Source organism: Ciconia boyciana, chromosome 1 (genome assembly GCF_034638445.1).
Source record: "Ciconia boyciana chromosome 1, ASM3463844v1, whole genome shotgun sequence".
In the NCBI taxonomy this organism is placed as follows: Eukaryota; Metazoa; Chordata; class Aves; order Ciconiiformes; family Ciconiidae; genus Ciconia; species Ciconia boyciana.
The window spans coordinates 23,036,533-23,062,097 of record NC_132934.1 but is presented as its reverse complement, the minus strand read 5'-3'; the positions used below and the strand labels follow the sequence as shown (position 1 = coordinate 23,062,097).

The 25,565-nt window shown below is 42.6% G+C and overlaps 1 protein-coding gene across 1 annotated transcript; it reads left to right on the top strand.

Moving 5' to 3' along the window:
• The first annotated feature begins 8,106 nt into the window (after positions 1-8,106).
• LOC140654918 (tetraspanin-7-like) lies at positions 8,107-12,309 on the top strand. The gene has a single exon (XM_072868840.1). The coding sequence runs from the start codon at positions 8,372-8,374 to the stop codon at positions 9,086-9,088; it is 717 nt and encodes a 238-aa protein (XP_072724941.1). The 5' UTR covers positions 8,107-8,371; the 3' UTR covers positions 9,089-12,309.
• Positions 12,310-25,565: the final 13,256 nt, after the last annotated feature.

Sequence of the window (25,565 nt, the reverse complement as noted above, 5' to 3'; positions counted from 1 at the left end):
GACACTCTCTAATAGTTTGATGTCCTTATATCGAGGCGCTCAAAACGGCACACAGTACTCGAGGTGGGGCCACACCAGTGCGGTGTAGAGTGGGACAATCACCTTCCTTGACTGGCTACCTATGCTGTGTTTGATGCACCCCAGGGCACGGTTGGCCCTTTTGGCTGCCAGGGCACACTGCTGACTCATATTCAACTTGCCATCAACCCAAATCCCCAGATCTCTTTCTGCGGGGCTGCTCTCCAGCCTCTCATCCCCCAATTTGTACGTATAACCAGGATTACCCCGACCCGGGGGAGAATCTTGCACTTGCTCTTGTTAAATTTCATATGGTTGGTGATTGCCCAGCTATCTAGATCTCTCTGAAAGGCCTCTCTACCCTCAAGGGAGTCCACAGCTCCTCCTGGTTTAGTATCATCGGCAAACTTACTTAATGTACATTTGATTCCTGCATCCAGCGCATTTATAAAAACTTTAAAGAGCACTGGCCCTAAAATTGAGTCCTAGGAAACCCCACTGGTGACTGGCCACCAGCCTGATGTAACCCCATTTACTATAACTCTTTGAGCCTGACCCATCAGCCAGTTATTCACCCAACATATTATGGACTTGTGTAGCTGTGTGCTGGACATTTTGTCCAGAAGGATACTGTGAGAGACAGTATCAAAAGCTTTGCTAAAATCAAAAAAACCCCACATCTACTGGCTTCCCTTGGTCAACTAGATGGGTGACCTGGTCATAAAAGGATATTAAGTTAGTTAAGCAGGACTTTCCCCTCATGAACCCGTGAAGACCAGTAACTTTAAAAGTACATGAAAATTGTCTCAAAAAAAAAAAGTATTCAGCAGTCCTTCCTATAGGAAACTCCAGGAAAACTGCCTGTAATTCTCATGTTCACTGTCATGCTGATTAATGCTTTATTGCATACAGGCAAGCTATATAATTTAATGAATAGTGCAAAAGGCATTTTTCAAAGAAAATCGTAGTAAGAATGTTTAAGATTTTACCACCACAGGAGAGCTAAACATGATTCTTCATATCTGAGAGTATCAGAGAAGACAGGCAGGCTGACAAATTATTGCCCTGATTAAGGCAATGATGCCACTGTGGTGTGTTGTTTGCACGCAGACTGCTTCCTTTAAGTAAGTCTTTCCTGACCTTTACAGCAGGTAAGAGTGACGCTTGCTTGAGGACAGCACACTCCATGTGAGCAATTCAAGCTGTAAAAGTCCATGGATCTGGACCCCAAGGCTTGGAAAATCCTCTGGTGCTCTAATGTTGTTGCATTATAGAAATGCCCTAACCATTCACCTCACCAAGGACACGGGTTTCAGTGATCCCAGGATAACAGCCTGTGCCCCATGGCGTTCTTTAACCAGTCCACAGAAAGTGCGTGGTCACCTTGTCCTCTACCTGTGACAGCATTATCTGTTAAAACCTGGAAACATGGCAGAGATAAAGAAGATACGTGTGCAGGTGTGAATCAGCTGGTGCATCTGGAATACCTACCTTTTCACTGGACCTCAATTCTCTGCTAGATGCTTAAGCTGTGGCAATTATCCATGGGATTTCCCAATTCCTGACCCAGGGACCCAGAAAGCATGAAGCTCACTTGTAACCAAATATTCCTTCTCCCCACTAACCTTGTGCCAAGCACCAGTAGGAAGCAAGGGACTATGGTAGATATTTGTTGATACATATACGTTACAGGCAACATACAGATCATCTCTGTATATCAGGCTATGTACATAATAATTTTAATATAATCAACAGTGACAGATGTTCGTTCTATAAAGCTACACTTACAATATTACTAAAAGGTCTACTGTCCATTGATTAACATATCAAAATAATATTACATGGTGTATTGTGGTCTATCGTACGCACCCACAGAGGAATAGCCTTCTCCCTTACACCACTATCCTGCATCAGCATTCGTGAACTGGAAGCCTCCAGTGTTGTGATAAAATTAGACAGAGAGGTGGTTGTGCTATGCTGCATGACTCCCTAATTTACCCTAATTTATTTTGTTTTGGATTGTCTAGTCCACAATTAGTATAATGGCATTTGTTTAAGGTAAGATAGGAAAAGAAAAGGGGTTTTAAAGAAGCAAGGTCTTTAATTTTCAAAACCAGCAAAGGTGATACAAAACTATACCAACCAAGTAAAAAGCAGAATAGATTTTTGCTACTGCAGATCTTGGAAATCTCCCTCATATATGGAAATCCGTATTGGTAAGTGTAGGTAAGATATGAATGATGACTTGCTAAGTACACTTAACTGCTGTCAATATGCACATTACATAGATCCCAATATGTGAAATACTTAATACACTCAGTTCCTAATACAACAAGTGGAAATTGAGAATTAGTAGTAATATATTCAAATCTTTTTAAGATCAAGCATAAAATTTAGCAATGTTTAACCTTGTCTTGTCTTCCCATTGCTCCCTGAAATGAAAAGCCTAAAGACCTACTTCTTTTTTCATTCTTCTGACATGGTATTTTGGCAGTCTTTCCCACCTATCTAGCCTGCATGCTATTTGGATATACTAGTGTTGAAACATATCTGATTTTCAGCACATAAGATTTTTCTGTGGGGTAACTGGAAAGTGCATTGAATTTTCCTTGAGAGACTTGCTCAAGGCATGGATCATATTATCCTCTGTAGCTATGGGGAAGCTACAGCTAAAATTAAATTTTGTGCTTTATTTTAAGGTTAAAAAACACATTAGAAGTAAATCATTAATCCAAAAGAGCTCTGATTATTGCTATTAATAGTAAAGCAGCTGATCTATAATAGAGATTGTATACCTGAGTTCCTAAAATAAACTCAGTGTGAAAAAAATAGCACTTGTGCTACTACTGTTGGTGAAGTACATTCCAAGAAACAGCAGGTTGAGTTCTGCCTTAGGATCATACTTGCTGCAGGCGAAGACGTCTCCTGCTCAGCTATGCAAGCTGGTGGGAATCCCACCCAAATGCCACTCTGGTCTGCTCAGGCTGCGTCCCTCAGTCTCGCTGATAAGAGCAGAAGCAGTTTATCCAATATTTCCTCTTGGATCAAGGGTTTGCAAAGGGGCCAAGAGTAGGTGGTATTTCATACTCTATTAATTTTCCCTGAAGGGACTTGCAGCTGGAAGTGAGTTGTGTTATGAAATGTTAACACATTCCCTTCCCAGATGGGAAGATCAAGGGGAAATTCTCTCTTCCTCCAAGTTCATCTTCTTTTCCCATCTAGCCTGGACTTGTACCACATCCATGCTGCACAGCACTGGGAGAGTGTAAAACTATGACTTCTGTTCCATTTGATTCAATTTAGAATAAAGATATCATTCAGTTTTACATAAAAATAATTTCAATTGGATTTTGATAACTTTCCTGACACTGAATAGCTGCTTTTCCTATGAACAGTTCTATTGAATTCAATAGAATTGAATTTATGGTGTAAGAGATCACTCAACATGACAAAGCATCACAAAATCAGACTTTAATGTAAGAAATTGTATTGTTTTTTATTTACAAGGATCCCACCCAGAAGGCATCTTGTCCATGGGAGGAGCTCTTAAGCATATCATCAGACAAGAAAATACCAATAATAAATAGTTACAGCATCAAAAGTACACTGGTATGACATCATTAGGACACTATGGTAGCATCACAGCAGTTCTGGTTTTCCCCAAGGTAAATAAACGCAGGTACTTTGGCAGCTATAGTACCTCTCCGTGAGTCATGACATGCAAATCTCACTCAGGTATCTAAGGAAAGCACACTTGTAAACACCAAACTAATACTGCTTTTTGAAGCTACTCTTGCTACCCATATTTTTACGGTAAAGCTCCTAACTACCTGATCTTGCTCTCTGTGCCAGTGCTGCCACTTGTTCTTGTAGCTAGAGCTACCTTAAATAGCAGGGAACTGGAGACCACAAAAGGACTCAGTTTCCTTGAGAAGCCATGAAGAATCCCTGCATTGCTTTTCTCTCTGTTACAGACTGACTGGAAGTAGCCACTTCAGAATTGCAAGTGTAAACTCAGGCAAAAAAAATCACAGAAAGTGGAAATGGAAAACTGTATTAAAATCATCATGCCTCTGCCAGGGAAGAGATGTAACACTTAAGGCATGCCCAAACCAAAACAGTAAGGAAAGAGGAAAATTCATGCTTCAAGCAGACTGCTTTTCCTTGCCAAATAGTATTGCAAAGCGCTCCCTAATTAGCTATCTGCTATCACCCACATATCCTTCAGATGCACTGTTTGGCAGGCTTCTTGCTGCCACTAAGTGCCAGTTTTCTCTAAGATGTATTAGTTTGCATTTTCCAAGGTCAATCTCACTGTATTTGCTGTCCATGTTTGTAAGCACTCTTTGATAATTGGTATTACTGCTCTCACTAGTGGGTTAGGCACTTCTGAATCCTCACTTCTTACGGTATTTTCACGACACTTTGCTTTTCAAAACGGCATGTAAAGGAGTATCACTTCTCTTTCATCAAATTGTCAGCCCACATATCACATGCAGTGAACATTTATTCACTAGTATGATTTCATGAGATTCTGTAACAGTTTTCTTACTAAGATGTAAATATATTTTATGATTCTGCCAATGTCTGCAAAATCAAGCTATTCTAGTAAGATTATTTTCAGAGACTGAAGCTGTTTCATTGTTTATGGCTTCACGTACACTGAAGGAGCCTAATCCTACCTCCTTTACCTACCCAAACAGTTCCAGTGGCACAGCTTATGAGAATGGGCAGAATTTGGCCCTGTATACCCATTTCGCCCTGGTTAAAAAAAGCACAAATGTTGATAGCATCTGACATCTTCCAACACTGAATGCTTAACATGATTTTTGGAGGAAGTCCAGCACTTAACTGCCAGTGAAACCGATAGTTATTACGTGCCACATACTTCACAACAGCACTGATAGATCATAAAACATCTTTACAGAGATACTTTTAGACTTCTGTACCCTTAGCACCATCCTTCATCTCTGACACATGCTAAAGCAACCTGGGTGACAACAGATCTGCCCATATGCCCTATATTTTGACTGCTCCTACCTAGCATGATGCATCCCGAGATACTTGTACAAGCCTGCTCTAAAGGAGGTTGTAGCGAGGTGGGAGTTGGTCTCTTCTCCCAAGTAACAAGAGATAGGGCAAGAGGAAATGACCTCAAGTTGTGCTGGGGAGGTTTAGATTGGATATTAGGAAAAATTTCTTCACCGAAAGGGTTGTCAAGCATTGGAACAGGCTGCCCAGGGAAGTGGCTGAATCACCATCCCTGGAGGTATTTAAAAGACGTGTAGATGTGGTGCTTAGGGACGTGGTTTAGTGGTGGACTTGGCAGTGCTAGGTTAATGGTTGGACTTGATGATCTTCAAGGTCTTTTCCAACCTAAACAATTCTGTGATTCTATGATTCTACTTTGCCTAGCTGCTTTCACTGTAAGGAAGGGCAAGGGTAACAGGAAACACCACTTATTGGTGTTCTTTTTGGTGTTCTTTATTGGTGTTGAAGCCAAATATGGCTTCAAATCTGAGACAATATCGAGAGAGAGCGTTCACAGGTTTGTCCTGTGAAAAGGGGCTGTAGCCCCTCATTAGCACTGCCCAACATAGCTAGTCTAGCCCTTCTCCTACGGGTTTCAGCTGTCTGCGATCCAAGACCTAGTTCTGATCGCACCAGCTCTGAGAAACTTCTAAAAAAAATTGCTCCACTGTGAGAAAGTACACAGATTCATGTGAGATAAGAAAGGCAAAATGGCAGCAGGTAGTTTTGAGATGTGGATAGTTAGCAGTTCGAGGACTCAAAAGGAAAAAACACTGCTATGAAAAGGTGTAAAATCCTAAGAGAAAAAACAGGTGGTTGGAAGATGGCAACGCAGCAATGATCAGCCCATTCCAAGGACAGCAAGGACTTTTCCCCTCATAGCTGACAACTGCCTGGGCAGCAGAGACTTGCTGCTTCAGAAGAAACATAGCTTCATGAAGGTCACCTTCAGAGCCTCCCAACACGGTATGTTCACTTAGGTGTGAAACTGTGAAAACCATCACTTTTTAGCCATTGGTTATGAAATTCCATACCTGCAGACCTCTAGTTTGTCTTTGCCATGAGCTTTAATTCTTCACTGTGGATATTAGTCATATGATTTAGTGCTAAAACGGGTAATATAATGCAATGTACTGCAGAGTACTTCTAGAGCATGGAAATCATCATTCCTAAATCATCTTGACATGAAGATCTGGGAATCTTCTGAGAAGATCTGAGAATCAAAGGAACTAGCTCAGACTTGATCTGTCAAGAAACTGATGAAGAGCTTAATCTTGTAAAAAGGTAAAAGAAGAGAATCTGTAAAATGCAGGAATGATAACAGTCTCCTGCTAATTAAATTATGAAGGCCTCCAATTACAATAATCTAAGAACAGATGATGTTACAATGATGGTTATGCTATATTAATACTTTGACAACTATGAGTTTCCTGTTGTATATAAAACAGTTGTGTTAAAATGTGATACATAAAGCTTTCCTTCCATGAATCTGTAACAGAAAAAACAACAAAATGTTTTTCTCAAACTTCCACACAAGGATTACCATTAGAGCACAATTAAACCTCAGAATTCAGTCCCAAAGGAGTTTGATAAAGATGTGAACAACAGGGTACTCCGACCTGATTTTTTGGTGTGACTATTGCATATACAAACTAAAAACCCCAATTTCACTCAAAGTTGTATCACTGGAAATTCAAACGGGCGTAGTATTGTGCCAGGATAAGGAATTACAGAAAAAAAAAAAGACTGACAGTTTGAAGTGCACAGTGATCCAGTAAATTGCAGAGGTTACAGATCTTTCACCAACTAATGAAATTGTAATAATAAACATTTTATTAAAACATTTTTAAAAAGCAAGATAAACATTCTATAGAAGTCTGATAGTATGTTAGTATATAACAGAATTCATTTCTTGAGCACCTGAAGACATACGAAAGTCAACTCTGTGTCTTGCAATGCCTTTGAGCAGTTTCTGTATTCAGTGCAAAGACCCATAGTAATGAAGATGGTACAAAATCTTGAACTGAAGAGTACTACATACCTCTTGTGGTGTTGTCAAGAAATACTAAAGAGAAATTGGTTGCTTAGAATGGCCAATGACTCACTAAGCAATTAATTACCCCTGGGGATACTAATTCTACCTCGGCCTGAGATCCTGCCTCATTTTCGGTTTCCTTTTCATCTTGTACTTATCTGGCTTGTAGGAGTAGCTTATCTTTTGCAATGACACTGTACGGATGGTGGAATCTCATATCGGACCTTCCTGGGCCACTTGTTATATAGCAGTATCTATCTGTGGACATTCCTGCACAGCCATTTAATGCCTTCTCCATGGCTCAGGGTTATCATGGGCTACATCAAGTGAATATTTAACTGAGTCAGGCCACCCAGAAAATAGCTTCCAGCTGGGAAAATCAAGGCTGACTGACTGACCATGTGGTTAGTTAATATTCAGGTATGGATTTATCCTTGTTTCTAGAAGGTGTCCTAACAGCACAGCTTGATGCAGTATAAGAAATAAAAATAAAACTTCTCATTTAAAAGATTTCTTTTGCTTCCCGTGGATTATTTGTGGGCTTTTTAGGTGCTGCTCCTAACGTTTACAAGAAAAAGTTTAGTCCCTTGCCCAGGGTAAGCCTGGGCTGCAGCATATTCCAGCAAATGCTAACTTCGAGCTTGCAGCTTGCAGCACCTTGTCACCTGAGGGCCCGCTGGCAGACACTTCCCCATTTACCACACCGCAAACCTCGGGAAGGAAGGCTGAGGAGACTATGGATGTGCCTCTCCCTCCCACTGTCCCAGGCTGCCGGATATGCACTGGCGTGAGGCGGCTGCTCGTCTGAAAAAGGACGGCACGGGCAGAGGGGAGGGGACCCCCGGCCCGTCGCGGCGCGGCCCGGCCCGGCCCGCCAGGCCGCCCGCCGGGGGCCGGCTCGCCCCATCCCGGCTCGCCCCGCCGCGCGGACAAGCGCCGCCGCCGGCCGCGCCCCCCCGCCGGGCACTGAAAAAGCGGACGGGGCGGAAGGGCGGCGCGACTCGCACCGGCTGCGGCGGGGGGAGGCTGCCGCCGGGCCCCGCACCGAGTGCCGCCCGGGAGACCCGGCGGGACCCGCCAGCACCCCGAACGCCGCCAAGGCGCCCTTTCCTCCCCGCCGAGCGCCGCGCCCGCGGACCGGCACCCTCGGGAGCGGCGGCACCGACGGCCGCGGCCCCCCTCCCCCGCCGCCCGGCGGCACCGACGGCCGCGGCACCCCCCTCGCCGCGACCGGCACAGCCCGCCCGCCAGCACCAGGGACCGCCGGCGCCAGGGCCCGAGGGCACCATGACCGTGCTCAAGCTGTCCCTCATGGCCTTCAGCTTCGTCTTCTGGGCAGCGGGGCTGACCATGCTCATCATCGGCTTCTGGGCCAAGGTGTTTCTGGGGAGCTACCTGGTGCTGTCGGCCAACGACTACCCCAGCGCCCCCGTCATCCTCTTGGCTACCGGCGCCGCCGTCATCATCTGGGGCTTCCTGGGCTGCTTCGGCGCTGCCACGGAGCACCGGGGCCTCCTCCGTGCCTACAGCGCCTTCCTGACCGCCGTGCTGGCGGCCGGGCTGACGGCGGGGCTCTCGGCGCTCCTCTACCGCCAGAACATTGCTCAGGGCTTCCAGGAAGGGCTGCGCCAGGCCCTGCTCACCTACGGGGAGGACGAGGGGATGGCGGACGCCCTGGACGCCTTGCAGCGCGCCCTGTCCTGCTGCGGGGTGGAGAGCTACCGCGACTGGCTCACCTCGCCCTGGGGGCTGGAGCAAAACGGCTCGGTGCCCCTCAGCTGCTGCCGGGCCCGGCGGGGTTGCCAGCGCAGCCTGCCCAAGGCACGCGGGCTGCACCGCAGCGGTTGCTTCAGCAAGGTGTCGGCCTTCGTCAGCAGCAACATGTTTTATGTTGCCACGGCTGCCCTGGGGCTGGCGCTCCTGCAGCTCATTGGCATTGTGCTGGCCTGCCTGCTGGCTGCCCGCATCCCTGCCCACCTGCTGGGCATCGCCACCCCTCCCTGAGGTCCCCGCCGGTCTTGCCCCTTATCCCGTCCAGCTCCCTTCTTTCCCCCAGACATGGCTGCACCCCACTGGGAAAAGGAAAATCCTCCCTTCATATTCCCCGCTTCCACCTGAGCTTCCTCCTCCAGACTCCGTTCCTCTTCTGGAGCTTGCGTCATGTGCATCAACGCCACAGGCATCTCCACAGCCCCTCGGAGCTGGGAAGGTGCCTCCTGGCCTGGCCGTGCCCGCTGCAGGGCAGCAGGTCCCCACTGCCCTCCTGAGCCTCTGGACCGCTTCTGCAGAGAGTGGTGGCAGCATGGACAAGCGTCACCCTCTGGGGCAGGGAGGACAGCTGGGTCAAGGCTGACCAGTTTTCTGGGTGAGGTAAACATCCTGAGGCACTGAAATGGCGGCCAGGAAAGAGGAGAGGGTCTGGGAGAGCAAGAAAGCTGTCTCTCAGCATTACACCGGGTGAGTGTTGTTCTGAGACTGGAAAATTATGTTACTGCAAAATGATGCTACTGGAAAACTGCTGGAGTGCACAAGGGGCAGGTCTGGTCCGGGGACACCCAGGTAGCAATGCCAGCAGCTGCCATCGGGGTCTGCTTGAGGGACTGCCCAGCAGCGTGCACCCATCGCCACAAAGATTTCCTGCCTTCGCTGTGTGCAGATTCAAGCTGTCCGGCTGCCATGGGTGCTTTTCCCGCTGTGGTTTCCGATGCTGATCTCCATCTAAAGGTGGAGCTGCAGCTCTAAGTGCTACTCCCTCCATCAGCATATGCCTGTCCTCTTAGCCAGTGCTTCGCTGGTTATGTCTTTGCAGGGCTGAGAAGACCTTAAACTCGGGTTGCCATCATACAAGAAGATGGCAAAAGCTGTAGGATCAGACCTGACCAGGGGTGGCAAGAGGAGGGAAGGGCACATTGCCGTTCAGAGGTTTCTTTTGGACTTTTGCTGTTAACTTCAGGGTGAGCAGAACAGACTCTCTGTTTTATAGAAGGGTTTCTAAAAAACAGCCCTCAGACTCTTTGACATTTTTCCTTTTTCAAAGGATCTGTCTCTGAAGTGTGCCCCCCCCTATGTTTTTGAAGCCAGCTCTATACAACCTGAGAGTAAATAGAGGACCCCAAGACTTGCTATGAGGCTCTGGATGCATGCAGGACAGACAGCAGTGTAAATCTACAGGATTTTGTTTTTCCCAACAGTTCTGGGCTTGCATTTGAAGCTTTAGGAAAAGCAAGCCCTGCACTTCAGAGGGTCCTGAATTTTCAGAGCTTCACCCCTGCTTCTTCGCGCTTCCTTAAAACCTGTGAACTGGACTTTTACATATTTCTCTGCCTCACAGCACAAAGACATGCTGAATACCCCCCTTACCCAGCAAACTGGGGAGGGAGGATTTCAGAAAAGAACCAAGAACCACAAAGCAACTCCAGGATGTGTCGTCTTTTAGGAATGTGACTAGCAAAGCTGTGGCAAATGGTCAAACTCCAACAAATAGGAGCAGGACAGGAAATCTTGAATGCAGAAGATGACTGATAGCTTCATGGGAGGAGTGGAGTACCCTTGGGGGAAAGGGGATTAGCAGTGAAGCTCTGGTGCCCAGGCAGTGAATGCATGGGGTGAGGGGGCGAGGAAGGCTTGGGTCATTTTCTTCCTTGCTTGCCTTTACTGCTTTTGACTACATTTCTGGCTTTCTCTTTTCCTCCCACCAAAGAGCAACTGCTTGGCTGCAAGGACGAGCCAGGCAGAGCCTCCGTCCCAGCAGTGCAGAACGTGAGAGCCTCTCCTCCCGCTCACTTTGGGAGATGGAGCTGGCCCTGCCCGCTGGGGCAGCCATGTCTGCTCACCCTGGTGAGGCAGGCAAAGGGAGAGCAAACCCATTGCTGCCTCTCCATGGGGAAAACCAGATCAAATGCAGAGCTAACTCTCCTCCCTCTGTTTAAATCCTCAGTTCTATACCTAAGAGAACCCTGCCGTGGTGTTTCTGTGCTTTCCCCTTGCTGAAAATAAGCTTCTAGGATTTTGTTTGACAATGCTCCTGGAGGTGAAACCAGGACAAAACATATATTCACTTGGAAAGATTACGATTTCACGTATCTTTACTGCTTTCAATGGTTTATACCATTTAAAAATACCTGGAAATGCTACGACTTCTCTGTCTTTTGTGATAGTGAAGCCCTTTTTTTTTTTTTTCCTCCCACCAGTCTTCTTTTTTGGAAGAGGAATTGCTCAATTCTATGATGAATTTGTTCCATCTGCAGGATTGTAACTATTTCTGACCTGGAGATAGTGCTGCAATTTGCCCTGCTAATAACAGCCCCTGACTTTTGGACTGCGCTCGTGAAGGTGCAGTATTCCTGCAGAGAGAAGCAGGCTTGTCTGGGGAACATAAAGGGAATTCCCTCAACTTATATTAACAATTGCACAAGCTTGATGGTAGTTGAGAATGTAAAAAAACCCAAACCAAAACAATGTAAATAGGTGTTTCCATGGAAAAGTGACACTTTACTCTCCAGATATGCAAAATAGTCTAAAGTTTAAAAGAAATTTTAGCTGAGGACTGCTGAATCCAGAGTGGTATTTACAAGCAAAAATCTACAAGGACCAGCAGGGAGTATCCAGCACTCACTGCAGTCTAGGCACACAAACTGATTTTACTAAATTTATAAAAATGATCTTTGCTCATGGAAATAATTCCCTCGGGGTCAGTTCTCTCAACCAAAGCTCACAAGATCAAAAGTAGAAAAAGAGAAACTGGGTTTTCCTTTTTGGAGAGCGATTCTAGTCTGCATGGATGGATCTTAGGATTCTGAGTCAACAGTTACGTTGTGCTTGGGTGTTAGCTGTGGCTTTATTTTAACTGTTTCTTTGCTCAGGTATTAGGTGGCTATGTAACTATGATAATCACGTTCCAGGTGAAGAGTGCAATGTAAACAGGCTTCTCAGTCATTTGACTATTCATCTGAATAGATGAACTTTGAAAATGTGTTGGGAACCTGTCTTTATAAAGAAAACAATGCTTCACTTTTTAGCGCTGATGTTTATTGTTTTACATAATATAATTTTTTATTTTTGTTTTTAAATGTCCCTGTATTAACACCACTTTTTTTGGAGTTATGCACTAGTGGAACTCCTGTTATTTTACTGGAAATCAATGTCATGTTGTACAGTTTTAACAATGGGCAAAAAGTATAATTTGTATGGGAAATGGTACTTCAGAAATAAAGTTTAGCAAGTGCTATGAGCAAGACAGGTCACTGTTTTGAATCCAATTCAATATTTGTATTTCTGTATGTCTCTACATGGTTCAACTAAGTACAAGTGAAATTAAGTGTACACTGAAATGTAAAGACAGAAGCATATTGTGGCTTTTTTATTCAGAAGATCCATTAAAGAAGCAATAAAACAGGCATTGTGGAGAGTGTGGGAAAGGGACATGGAGTTGCACTGGGTTTATCACAATGGTCTTCTTTATCTGAATCAATAAGCTCTGCAAATTTACAAGAATATGATATTGCTCTTTTTTTTTGCCTCACTGATTACTAAAATTATTTCTGATCCTGACCCTGATTACGTTATATGACATGTAGCAGTCAGTCAGAATGAAGGATACTGTTAAAACACATTCAGCTAAAAACCTTGTGTAGATATTCACTTCAATCGATTTGTTGTGTTTTTAAGTTGCTAGGAATATCAAAATAGGAATGATATGACCAAGTTTTAAGCACACCAGTGCATGTTTGTATGGTGGCCAGGCCTGAATCTCAGGACATCAACTTAATGTAATGAATAATTCAAAATGTAAACCATCGCTCTGCACTCTTGGCCTACACTCAATAAAATAGGATAAACCTTGGCAATGACCACGTAAATGTTAAGTATACTTATATCACCGAAGATTTCATGGACTGGCTGTGAGTTTTAGTTGAATGTTTATTGCTAGTTCCTAGAATAATAATGAACAACATTAACTTTTGTAGATGTATGGAAGAATGTCATTCTTCTCTAATTAATTCCCAGACTAGCAGATTCCCAGTACCTGTTTCAGTTGAACTCTTGAACTCTTTGTGCTCAGTGATGAAATTTTAATTTAATTTTTAAAATTATCTATATTCAATGTTAATTTTGTTCTGGATGATCAGAATGGCTGTAACTGGAAAATGTTACACCGGACAGCACCATCTACTCCTTGCTGGAATACATATTTGTTTTCTGTCATCCTCTTCAGCATAAAGTCACTCATCAGAATGGTATACTTTAATAAAAGCTGATCCCATCTTTTACAAAAAGCTAATCTCAATTTTAACATCACTGGTTATTTAATTAATTAAAAAGCATACCAAATTAAGTATAGGAGCAAGCTGTGTTGCAGTTGTAGAAACAATAGCTCTGTTGTCTGGACAAACTGAGATTTAGGATTAACAGCGTGGTAAGATTAGACCCTTGTTATGAAACAAGGACTATTTTATAACATTGATCTAGAATACCAAGAATATGACTCTTTCAAACTTCAAAAGTGTTTTGATATTTTGTCCAACATCAGTTATTCACTAGACTTGTGTGTAGCTGAACTTGATATTACAGATAACCAGAACTAAAAATGGCCTTTATAATGGATCGTGAATTTTTAGAGAGGAGATGGCTTTTCTGGGGTCAGAAAATTTAAACAAGAAGTAAGCAGTAAGACTGGGTAAATCAGAGAAGAAAAAATATTTCTTTTGTTAAAAAGTAATTTTCATGTTTATTTATGTTTTTATCTTATTATAACATTATCTTCTTTCTTCTGGAGAAAATACAGTCAGTTATTACCTCTGTGACTTCCACTCATGGCAGCTGATATTGTATAAAGCCCTTGACAAGAAGAGTGCTCACCCTTCTATTTCCACAGATAAATTACAGTAAAGATGCTCTTTTTCATAGGTCCGGCAACTTACAGGAGATTTTGATAAATCAGATCACATGGGAAGAGAGCTGGAAATTCAGTGTTTTCCCAGTCAAATATTTGGGGTTCCAATAAAAAAGACAGGTCCATGGAAAGGTTGGGTGGTCAAGTTAAGAAGTCTTGCCACGGTCTTGTTCTGAAGCACCACAAAATGTTGGTCAGAAACTTAAACATAAGTCACACAACTAACAGAGTCTGAGACTTTCTTTTCATCTGAAATCTCTTCAGCCCAGAAGGATAGCAGATACCGTCAGGAAGGTAGCACTGGTTTTGATATTATATTCGTTTGAGCTGTGCTGGCATCAGCATTGAACAGAGCAAGTCAAAAGATACTCCTAACTTAAAAAGATCTCTATAGTTTCTAAAGGTATCTGTAAGGATCAGGGGAACGTCTGTGAAGATTTTACATGTCCAATCCTTCCCCTTCATCCAGCCACACATCTCTACCTCAGGGAGCTTATCAAAGCCACAGTCACTTCCCCATAACATCCCAAACTCTGTCTCAAACAGTTAAAGAAAGTATTTATTTGTGGGAAGAGAATTTTTTTTTTTTTCCACTAGGAAAGCAGACAGTTCACATCATTGGTTTATTTTGCACCCATGTTGTTTCTTGGACTGTTTGGTCCAGTGCCAGGGCATGAAGGAATAGCTCCAGACAGAAGTACAGCTAAAAGAATTTAGATCTGACTAGAGACCTGAAGGAGGGAAAAAAAAAAAAGAAAATGCCCAAAGGTGAAGGCAGATGTGGTGACAGTGAGACCGCAAAGGAGGAGAAAACAGTGGTAAGTTCTGCACTGTCATAAAGAAACTATTTTCTGAGCAGAATTTAAGCATGAACTGTGAAAAGGATTTAACTGTGAGTGAATCCCTTTTGCCATTAGCCTTCTGATATGTGTAGTGTTTACTTTTTAATGCCACTGTTTACTTTGTGCATCTTGAAAAGTTAATGGGAGTCACATCATACGCTTGAATTTTACGCTTTTCAGGATGATAATATGGAAAGACATGCAGAGCAATCTAGAGTGCAAAACAACCTAGTGGTAGGATCTCCTGTGGTTCTTCTCTGTTTCCTTCTGTTTCAGAGGCTGACCATCCTTGTAAGGTAAGATTTTTGACACCAGTATGTTAATTGGCTAAACATATCTATCTGTGTAATTTTACTTCAGTTTATACTTCACTGGTCGTGCACCCATTATGCTTCAAAGTGGTAAAAATACATGCTTCTAGCCAAATCAATTTTATTGAAAACCATACATTTCAATCTGTTCAATATGCCATTGTAGTTTGCTGAGAAACTGATTAAAGTGTCACAATTTAACCTTGTTTTCTTGTGCCCTCTACTGTCCTGATCTACTTTCCAGGCCAGTAAAATTCAAATACCAAAGGATATAGTGTTCCCATGTTATCAAAGAGAACACCAACACACATACCCGTTTTTCAGAAGCTCTGTATTTATTGGTCAGATATGTAGATTTGCTTGTGGATGAGACAGTGACAGAAAAAAAAGGAGCTATCTAAGGAACATACTGTTCTGTCCTTGACATTAGCTTTCGTTTGCAATGAACACTCAGCACTGTCTATTGTAGAGACAAAATCTTTTGTTAATGATTTTAATCCATGTAATAGAATTTAGTAGAGAATCTTATCTGGGCTACAGGATAAAAATTATCAAATTAAACATTATTTCACATGCTCTAATTCTATAAAGATTTCTCTAATCTGCTTCAAGCTATTTCTGTGAAGCCTTGCTTCTCCTGTTCTCCCATTCTGCTAATGTCTAGAGTCACTCTTAAGCTGGCTTCACAGCAGCAAAGTTTTGAGTTAAGTAGTGTTTGAAGCTTGTATCTTAGACTATTCCCATTTTCTAAACATTACTCCTGTTTTATCATGTTAGGGTACTCAGACTGATACATTATGAATATAACATTTGTGTTTGTTGGTTTTGAACAATATCTTGTCTTAGGCAAGACCACAGCAAAATAAAGGGAGGTGCAATGCTTATATTGACCAAGACAGGCAACTCCTTGAAACTGGAGATTCTTGAAAGAGTATCATATTACATCCTAATGTTGCAACAGATAGCTCAAATAGTGCTTGGTGATTCATGTTATTAGATTGCCCAGAATAACAGTTCTACAGCTCTACTCTGTCTACATGAGATGCATACATCTTAAGGTATCAGCACTTTAAAGCAGTGATATGGTCTCATAATAAAACCTAAGAAAAGGGATCTTTTATGCATAGTGTTAATAATTTCTGATAGCTCCACTTCTTCCAGGTCACAAAGATGGGGTGCTAGGAGTATCCCTGGTCAGTTCTAGGACTGACTGGAGAGTTGGGATTGACAATATCTTGGTTAAAATGTCAGCATCAATTAGAGTAGTCCTACTGCTTTATTACTGTTCTGAGTGCATTTTCCAGGGCTGTTTCTCTGCTGTTTGGTTTCCTGACCTTGCAGACAGCATTATGTGGGCTGCTACGTTTTGGTAATTTACAGGCAAACTAACTAAGTGGTAGTGTTGGGAAAATGACCTGTGCAATACAGTGCTCTATTTGCTTCAATATCCCTGCCACAATATAAAGGAAACCTCTCTAGATAGTGGATGTCTTTTAGATTGTTTTTGAAATTTGTTGGTGTTTATTGAAAGGGTAGTAAATACGTCTTTTTCTATGAAAGCTTTTCCACATGCTAAAGCTTCCCTTGGAGGACTGGAGTGATGGTGTCCCTTCTGTTCACGTCACCCTCTGCTGTGCTGAAGTTTGCAGCAGGAATCTCTTGTCGCATAGCAGCTCACTGCTGAGAGGGGACGGCCTGGAGCAGACTTCGGCATTCATCAGCACTTCAGTTTCCTGAAACCACCTTTTTGACAAGATGCTTTTCTCACTAGTTGTGCTGGAGTATTATGTCATGTTCCTTGACATAGTGTACTTGTCTTCCAGTAATCCCAGGTACTGTCATTCTTGCCTGGGAACTCTCAGAAGAGATAGAGGTGGAGGCTTGCCATCTGCAGTAGCATGTTGAGTTTCGGTGCAGAGTTCAGCCGAAATAATTGTGAAAGAAAAGCACAAATCCAACAGCTAAATATACCTGTCTCATGATTTGGAATAGATCTGTTCACCGAAACTGGTAAAGAAAACACCAGAATGGCTAGGTAATAAGCAGAATTGGAAACTCATTAATGCAAAATTTCCCACCAGTATAGCATGTTCACACTTTCTTGTCCATTTTGCCCTTCCAAGACCTGTCTCTGTAACTCCACTTCTTATTCACAGAGTGTTATTATCTGTAATGCTCATATTAGTTGTTAGTTTTCTGCTGCCTTCTGGGTCCCTTGAACCAAATCCTCTTTCTTTTCTAGCTTCCCACCCCAGGAGTCAGACAGTCCTTCCAGGTCTGAGCTGGTTGGACAGGTTTTTGAAAAGAAGCCTCTTGATCTGCCTGGCTTTAGTAATAGCAGCTTTCTAGCACTAGTAGTGACCTTTATGTTTTTTAATTATGTGAAAAATTTGTCAGAAAGTAATAATTAAACGATAATTTCAGATAGCTGTTTTTCTATTAGATGATATTTGTTTCTTACCAAAGCAAACACCACCACCACCCACCTCCCATATATCTTCTTTGTTGGCTTGATGGTATTGTTTGTTGTTGCTGTTGTTTTGTTAGAATGATAATACTCTGGGAAACTTAGGTAGAAGCTAAACTAATTGTTTTACAAGGAAAATAAGTGGTTTTGGACCAGCTCTAGTGATTATGTTAATAATTTAATGAATGAAGTTTAGAAGGTACCATTGAGCAAACTCATCAGAAAATAAACAGGATACTTCCTGAAGAAAGTAGAGGTAGAATTCAGGTCTCTCTTCCAGACAGACTCCCGGAAAATTAACTTCATGGTTTGAAAGCAGAATAGAGATTAATTTTAAGTCTCCTGATAGAGGGCATTGAGACGTATACCTGGTTAATACAGCTCTCCCTAACAAGTAGAAATGGAGATGCGAGTGCTGTTTTGAAGCCAGCTTTCTAGCATATGTTGTATATGTCATGCTTCCAGTGTGTCAGGGATGTCATTCTTTATTTCCATTCTGTATGATGTTCCTTGTGTGCTTATGACATTCACATTTATTTATTACTCAATTTTTGGCTCAAGTCACTTTTCAGCACATTCTTTTCCTTTTGCAGGAGGCCTAGCAGCAGTGTTGAAACACCATTCTGTCCCTGCAAGTGGATCCAGTAAGATTTCTCCAGTGCTTCCTACATATTTCACCCTTTAAAAAAAGACAGTACTATTTTTCACTGAGTTTACACTGTGCAACGTCTTGTTTGCTTTTAATTTATAATATGAAACACAGATTAATCTTCTTGCCCACAGAGCCTTCTATCATATAAAAAGCATTGCTTGCCTTTAAGTCATTTATTTTTCTGAGTTTGCTCAATGGTACCATCTAAGCTTTAGTAATGTAATTCCCCTGATGCTACTTCCTCTCCAGCTTTTAATTATGACATTGTAGTACAATGAGCAGACTGCTGGTCAGCTCCTTAGTTATTACATTTTTGGGAACTGCATTTCCTTTGTTCTTCACCCTGGCTTTTATCATATTGATTATTTATATCTGGTATTTACATGTTTCCAGGACATGCTGTTCTGCTTCAAATTAAATTTAAAAAGCATTTGACACCCTAAATGTCAGATTAATTATTTCATATTTAACTTGATCCAAATTATTGCAATACTGAGTCCTGGGACTCTTTTCCAGAGCTGGTTGGCACAAAGCTGGAAGCCATCAGAAACTTAAAATAAAACTTCATTCTGCAAAAGTAGGGTCCTTAGGTTCTTTTGTTTTATAGCACTATTGATGAACACCTATATACATGAGCATAGAAAGCATGATTGTGCAACCTATACGGTAGTGTGTGCACGTACCCTTGTATCATTTGGCTCAGGCCCAGCCATTAGACGTGACTGGGCTGGCAGAAACAGAGATATCACCTCCCAGGGTTTCAACTAGGTTGCCCTTTTTCCACAGTAGGGCCAGGGCAACCACTAGAAACGGAACAATTTCACCAAGGATGGTGTTAATTCAGATTACAACACAAGGAATCAGCCTCTGTTGCTCTGTGTTTTCTTTGCAGGCATTCATCCTCCCAGAGCCTGGAAGGGCCCAATGCAGTGAAGGGTGTGTGGTCTGGGCAGCTGGCACTAACCCATCAGATATCAGCCCACAGAAAGTTTGCGGTGTGCCCTGTTATCAGTGGCTTGTGCACTGCTGATGGCAGAAAGGTCAGACACTGCTTAATGAAACCATGAAGCCCAAAGCCCATCTGAATCTGTAAACTTGGGTATGGGAATGGAGAAGGTGTCATTGCTGGTGATACGTCTGCCTACACAGTGTGCTGTGGACATCTCTCTGCGAGCTCTGTGCTCTCCTTGCTCAGACAGAAGCCTTGTTATGGAAAGCAGCATCTTTCTGTGGCATTTGCTGCCTGGCTCCATTAAGGTGCCTGCTTCTGATCGGAGCATAGACTGTGACTGAAAAGAGGTTGTAGCGAGGTGGGTGTTGGTCTCTTCTCCCAAGTAGCAAGTGATAGGATGAGAGGACATGGCCTCAAGTTGTGCCAGGGGAGGTTTAGACTGGATATTAGGAAAAATTTCTTCACTGAAAGGGTTGTCAAGCACTGGAACAGGCTGCCCAGGGAAGTGGTTGAGTCACCATCCCTGGAGGTATTTAAAAGACGTTTGGATTAGGTGCTTAGGGACATGGTTTAGTGGGACTTGGCAGGGCTAGGTTAACGGTTGGACTCAATGATCTTAAGGGTCTTTTCCAACCTAAATGATTCTATGATTCTATGATTACAGCCAAGGTGTTTATCAGAGGGTGGTTTCATTCAGTGCTGAGTTCCCAATAACTAACACAGCTTAGCACAAACCCCAGTGCAACATAAGCAGCTGAAAAAAATTGTTGTTGTGTTCTGACCCAAAAGGAAAAAAAGCTTAATGTTTAATACACCATTTCAAATATTTATATCCAATCTGTTAATAGCACTACTTCCTGCAGTTTATGAGATGCCTTGCAAGTCTCATCCTTAGCTGTAGTACACCTCCCATCTGAGATGAGACATGTTTGGATTTTTTTCAGTTTTGTTTAAGATTGAACAATCTATATAAAATATAGGTCTAGGGTTTACTCTACCTTCGTTTTGTCAGTCGTTACACAAAACATAACTACAACCATCACATATTCTCTTTTATGCAACTCGTTTGTAAATCATCCCTTTGTAGATCTAAAGGATACTCTGTTCGCAAAAGTAGTTGCCTTATGGAAATGACACTATGAATTTCTGCTAAGGCTGTACTCTTATTAAAAATGTCTTGTTCTTTAAATGTACATTAACTGAGGCCAAAGCCTTCATTTCTTTTGGACCTCAATATTGTTGTATGAATGCTTATGATCCAGAAGTCATTAGCTGATGATATTAGGAGTACTGCCCCAGTCCTTTTCAAAAAGCTGTTTGATGGCACTTCAGGTTTGCACTTTCTGTGGAAGACCTAGACATGATGCTACTGCTTTTTCTTCCACAAGTTAGTATAGATTTGCAAGCCATTGAGTAAAGGAAGAGGTAAAAAGGCAATTTTGAGGGATCCTGAGGAGTGGGCCTAGTTTTAGTAAGTAAAGAGTATCTTTAGTAAGTAAAGAGTCCCATTTCCCATCTGGCAGTTTTCATCAGTGTTTCACAACATTGTGGTTCTTCCATGACATACCACTATCCCACTCAGAGACAGGAAGATGCTTTTAAACCCACTGTTGAGGAGAGTCAGAGGTCCCTGTGCAGGGTAGAAACTGAATAGGGACGGAGGCAAGTCAGAAGGGCTAAGCGTATGGCAGCAGCGGTCGGTAAGAACTGCAACAGCGTTTAAGGGAGATGGCTGAGTTCAGGATGTAGAAAGGTGAACCGTAGGACTGGTTGTGACGCACAGCATTTCCTGGGATGCTGACTCCAAGCAAGCCGCTTATGAGAGGAGATGTCAATCTGACTGACTGGTCTAAACTGGGGATTTTTTCTTCTCAGGGCAAATTTTCTACAGTTCAAAGTGGGGGGAGTTTTCCTACATGACACCTTCTCATTCAACAAAGCTGGTCTGACAAAGCTGTGATACCATGTAGTAGCAGGAGAAGAAGAAAAAGAAGGAAAAGGAGAAGCACCCTCTCCTTATTCTATCACTGCCAGTGCTGTCAAAGCAAAGTGTTCTTCAGTCATTCTTCCTAATTTAATCAGTGCAGTGCAGTGCTACTGAGCTGTACATAGGTGGCAACAGGGAAAATTAAGTGTTTGCATTTGTCTTGCTGTGGAGCAATTGCCTTGGACAGACAATTTCTGTGAGCATCCCCATCTGCTAGACAGCAAGGAGAAAGCAGACCTCACTGTCCATCCCACCACGGCTGCCCAAATCCATGCTGATTTATGCAGGGCTTGTGGGAGCAGTATCCTCCCGGTGATTTTACAGCTTTTGGTGCTGTATTTTTATAGTCCGTATAAACAGGTAATTCCATACAGAATGGGTCAATGCAATGTTAGCTGTGCCGTGCTGTCACCGTGAGTGATCGTAGCTGTCGTAGGGGCTGTTCGCTGACATGGGTGAGCATATGTTCAGAAATAAGGAGCTAATGTGAAATGGGAATGTTAACTGAGGATATCAATTCATCAAAGTGTAGACACTAGAGACAAGAACAAAATATTAAATCATTCTCCTTGGGTTTACTTTTGACATCCACTGCCCTAGAAGATTGTTCCATTTTCGGCTTTGCAGAAAAGGACCTGGCAGCTGTGGAGGATGAGTCGAACAAGAGTCAGCAGGGTGCTCTTGCAGCAAAGGTGGTCAACCACATTCTGGGCTGTATTAACAAAACTGTAGCCAGCAGGACCAGAGAAAAGGTTAATTCTCTGTCTCTGGCACTCGTGAGGTTGTGTCTGGAGTACTCTGTTCAGTTTTGGACAAGAAAGAGTTGACCAGCTGGAACTCATCCAGCCAAGGGCCACCAAGCCTGTTTGGGAGCTGGAGAGCATGATATATGAGGAGAGGCTGAGGGAGCTGGGTTTGTTCAGCCTGGAGAAGAAAAGGCTTGGTGGGGTATCAAATTTCTGTCTTCACCTGCCTTGTGGTATGACTTTAGGATGCCCAATATGCAGTTCTCTGGATATCAGAGCTGTCTACATTTGCAGTTCCTGCACTCCTGTGTTTAATCACACAGTGGTCACTCGTAGCAACTGAGACACAATAGTCACACTTTAGGTTCAAGGCAAAACTGAGGGGGAAAGAACAACCGTTACATGAGCAAACACAGTGTGTAGGATATTGCCGCTGAGCAGTCACTGCATCGCACCTCCAGATAGACTGGCAATCTGTCTTTGTTTGGAGGGAAGATGAATGCTTAATTTCAGTCCCACTATGTCAGAGACAAGAAGCAGTGATTTTTTTCACTACCTTATCCAGCCATTTCAGGACAACTCAGTTAATATTTATGTTTGGAGATTTTGTACATCATTCATCATCTCCTATTCCTATTCTCAAGCTGGGCTGACCAGTTTGAAACCGTGCTGAGTGAAGGCACTTGGGATGAAGCGGTATGAGTTCCTATTGTGCAGTTGTCCCTACCTCACCCGTTCTTGAGGAGGTTTTCCACTTAGAAGGGACTGAAGAACCATGGCATAGCCAGGAGGAGAAACCCAGAAGAACCCAGGACAGACATGCCAGCTGGTGAGTCCCTATGGCTTAGTGGAGCACTATGTAAATCTGCCAGCCTGGGTTGTGAAACTTCCTGGCAGGTCTGTCCAGCTGGGGCTGAGCACACACTGGCATAGCCAGCCCTGCTTCTGGTTGCAGTGATGGCTCCCACAGAGCTAACTGAAGCATCTCTGCATGCCACTGCTGGGGTTTACTCACTGTGGTCACCAGCTTGGATGAGTCTGTACTCATTGTGTGCACCAGTCAAACCGCTGGTTCATAGAAAAATTGAATGAAACCTCCTGAAAAATGTAACCAAATGTTGAACAATAGTCACTGAGTAGTAACAGATGTGACTAGACCAGTCAAGTGTTCTTGAGGCCTTGCCTTGGCATGCAGCAGCTTTTGGACTACAATATGGCTAAACGCAGTCCTGCATTTTTATTTTCTGTGTCATGGGAATGTGTTACACACGCTGAAGAGGACAGGACAAATGCCGATTACAAATGCGTTATAAATTCTAACCTGATCAGAGAAACTAGATCTTGAAAATATGCTACAATGCTTTTTGCACATTTCAGCTACATTTTGTTTACAATAATCTTCAGTAGAATGGTTGGATGCTGACATCATCGTACTGTACTTACTAAACAGTATGCCTTGAGGTTATAGTTGGGTACTTTTATTTGTGTGGGCACATTTTAGAAAGCAGGAGACCAAAGGTATCATCTCAGGAGGTACCCTTAGGAACTCTGCTGAAGTACCCTGCCTGCTGGGGCAATGCTTTTTTGGAAATAGGAATTTTACAGACACAGCGGGAAGGTTTCCTTTCAGTTAAGTCCTTTGTGCAGCAGTAGGCTGCGAGCAAATTCAGGGAGTAACAGTATTGTTGAACACTGACATTAAGCTTGGCCCTGTGAGCACAAGCAGTGCTCTGAAGTGATTCATACCTTTCATGTATATGTTTGTGTACACATGCAAAATAGGAGGCAATGATACAGTCACCTTTTCTCACACGTTCAGTGCTAGGCACTTTAGATGGCTGTCAAATGCTCAGTGAAGATTACTGACTTTACAGGAGAAGTAAATAAAAAAAATTCACTGATATCCAGAATTGATTAGTCATTTCTAAACCACATTTCATCTGACAAAAGAAAGTGCGATGTGAGAATGGCAGCCTGCATACTCTTAATCTTGCTGTTTGTCTAGTGGGGCAAGTGGCAGAGCTGTATCTCTAACACAAGTAAAATGAGATTAATATCTAGAGGGCTTTTTGAATTGACAAATACTTGGAAAGACAGCAAATATTAAGTTATCAGGACATTGTTGGCTAGCAATGTGTCAAATCCCTATTAGGAAAAGGGATTGGTAATATGGACATTTTTTACACCACTCACAGGTCTGAGGCATAAAGGAGACTTAGAGAACACGGAGAGCAGTAAGAGACATTTTCTATGTCAGAAATAGCAGAAGACCAGACACATGCCCATGTCTGATGTAGACTTCAGCTATTGTGGACTACAAAGAAGATGCTGAGAATGCAAGAGCGAATGGCTTGACTGCTCTGGGATCTTCTCCCTGGCAGCGATGAAGAGGTTACTGAAAGTCAGAGTTGTTCTGATAGACTTATTCTCATTGATGATATGTCATCTGACACAGTGCTTGGAAACCTGGGATGCTCAAAAATGAAACCAGTTCAAAGTACAAGGCACCATATACCTAATTTCTTTACTGTCTGACAGTGCTCTGTTGCATTCCCTGGGTGTGAGTAAAGCTAAATCATGAAATCCAGTTAGCACTTTTTTTGGTAGGAAATAAGAAGTAGGAAAAGATAAATACTTTAGCTCACTATTTACAGTTTAGAACAAATAGAGTAATTCAATGGGTTAGTGGAACATCTCCCTGAAAACATGATTATACAACACTAGAGAAAACATCAATATTGTGTAACTTAAGTTTATCTTATTAATGCCAGAAACCTTTTCATAATGCCCTTATGTAATGATTTCCTGGTTTATTGCTTGTATTTTAAACAAACTTCTGCATTTAAAACATGCAATTACCAGCTTCAAAATCTATTTTTTTTTTTTTTAATAAGTAGGGCACATAAAGCCCCTTATGTAAAGAACAGACAAGTAGTCAGTTGTTCACCTTACTCCCAGGCATCTCATTTCTGGGCAGATTATCTTATGTGTTTTATAAAGTTGACTGTAAGAAAATCTTTGCACTTTGACAGGGCAGGTATGTCACTACTATTAATGCCATTCTGGCAACAAGAAGTGCAGTATACAGTTTCATGCTAAGCTGTTTTTTCCTTCTCCTGCAGATCTCCACCTTGTACCCTGTGGTGATACCATGAATATAACTGAAGGCTCCAAATACCACGCAGGTGTGGTAGGTTGGAGAAATCACTGCAATGCCTGGCATCGCTGCTTGTCTTTCAGATTAAAATGGTGCATAGGCATGTTTTCATACAGGGCCCTTTTCACACAATTAAAAAAAAATGTCAGTGCTTGACATAATTGTATTAGATATTATAAAGCTGACATGAATATTTTGCTTGGTGCAAACATTGGTCATCTCCTGCAGATTTTGTATTTGAAAAGTAATTCTTGTCTCCCTTTTTAGAGACCATCAGGCTGAGCAATCTTTAGTCAGCCAGTAAATGCACAACTTCTCTATTTATCTCATGGGCAAGATTGGACTGTTACAGCTTGATGGTTTTATATTGATCTTCTGAAAATGTATTTATTAATGTTATTAAAAAGACAGAAATGCCTATATGGCTGTAGGCACTCCAGCAAGTTTTTAACAATGCAATGGACATAGTGAAATC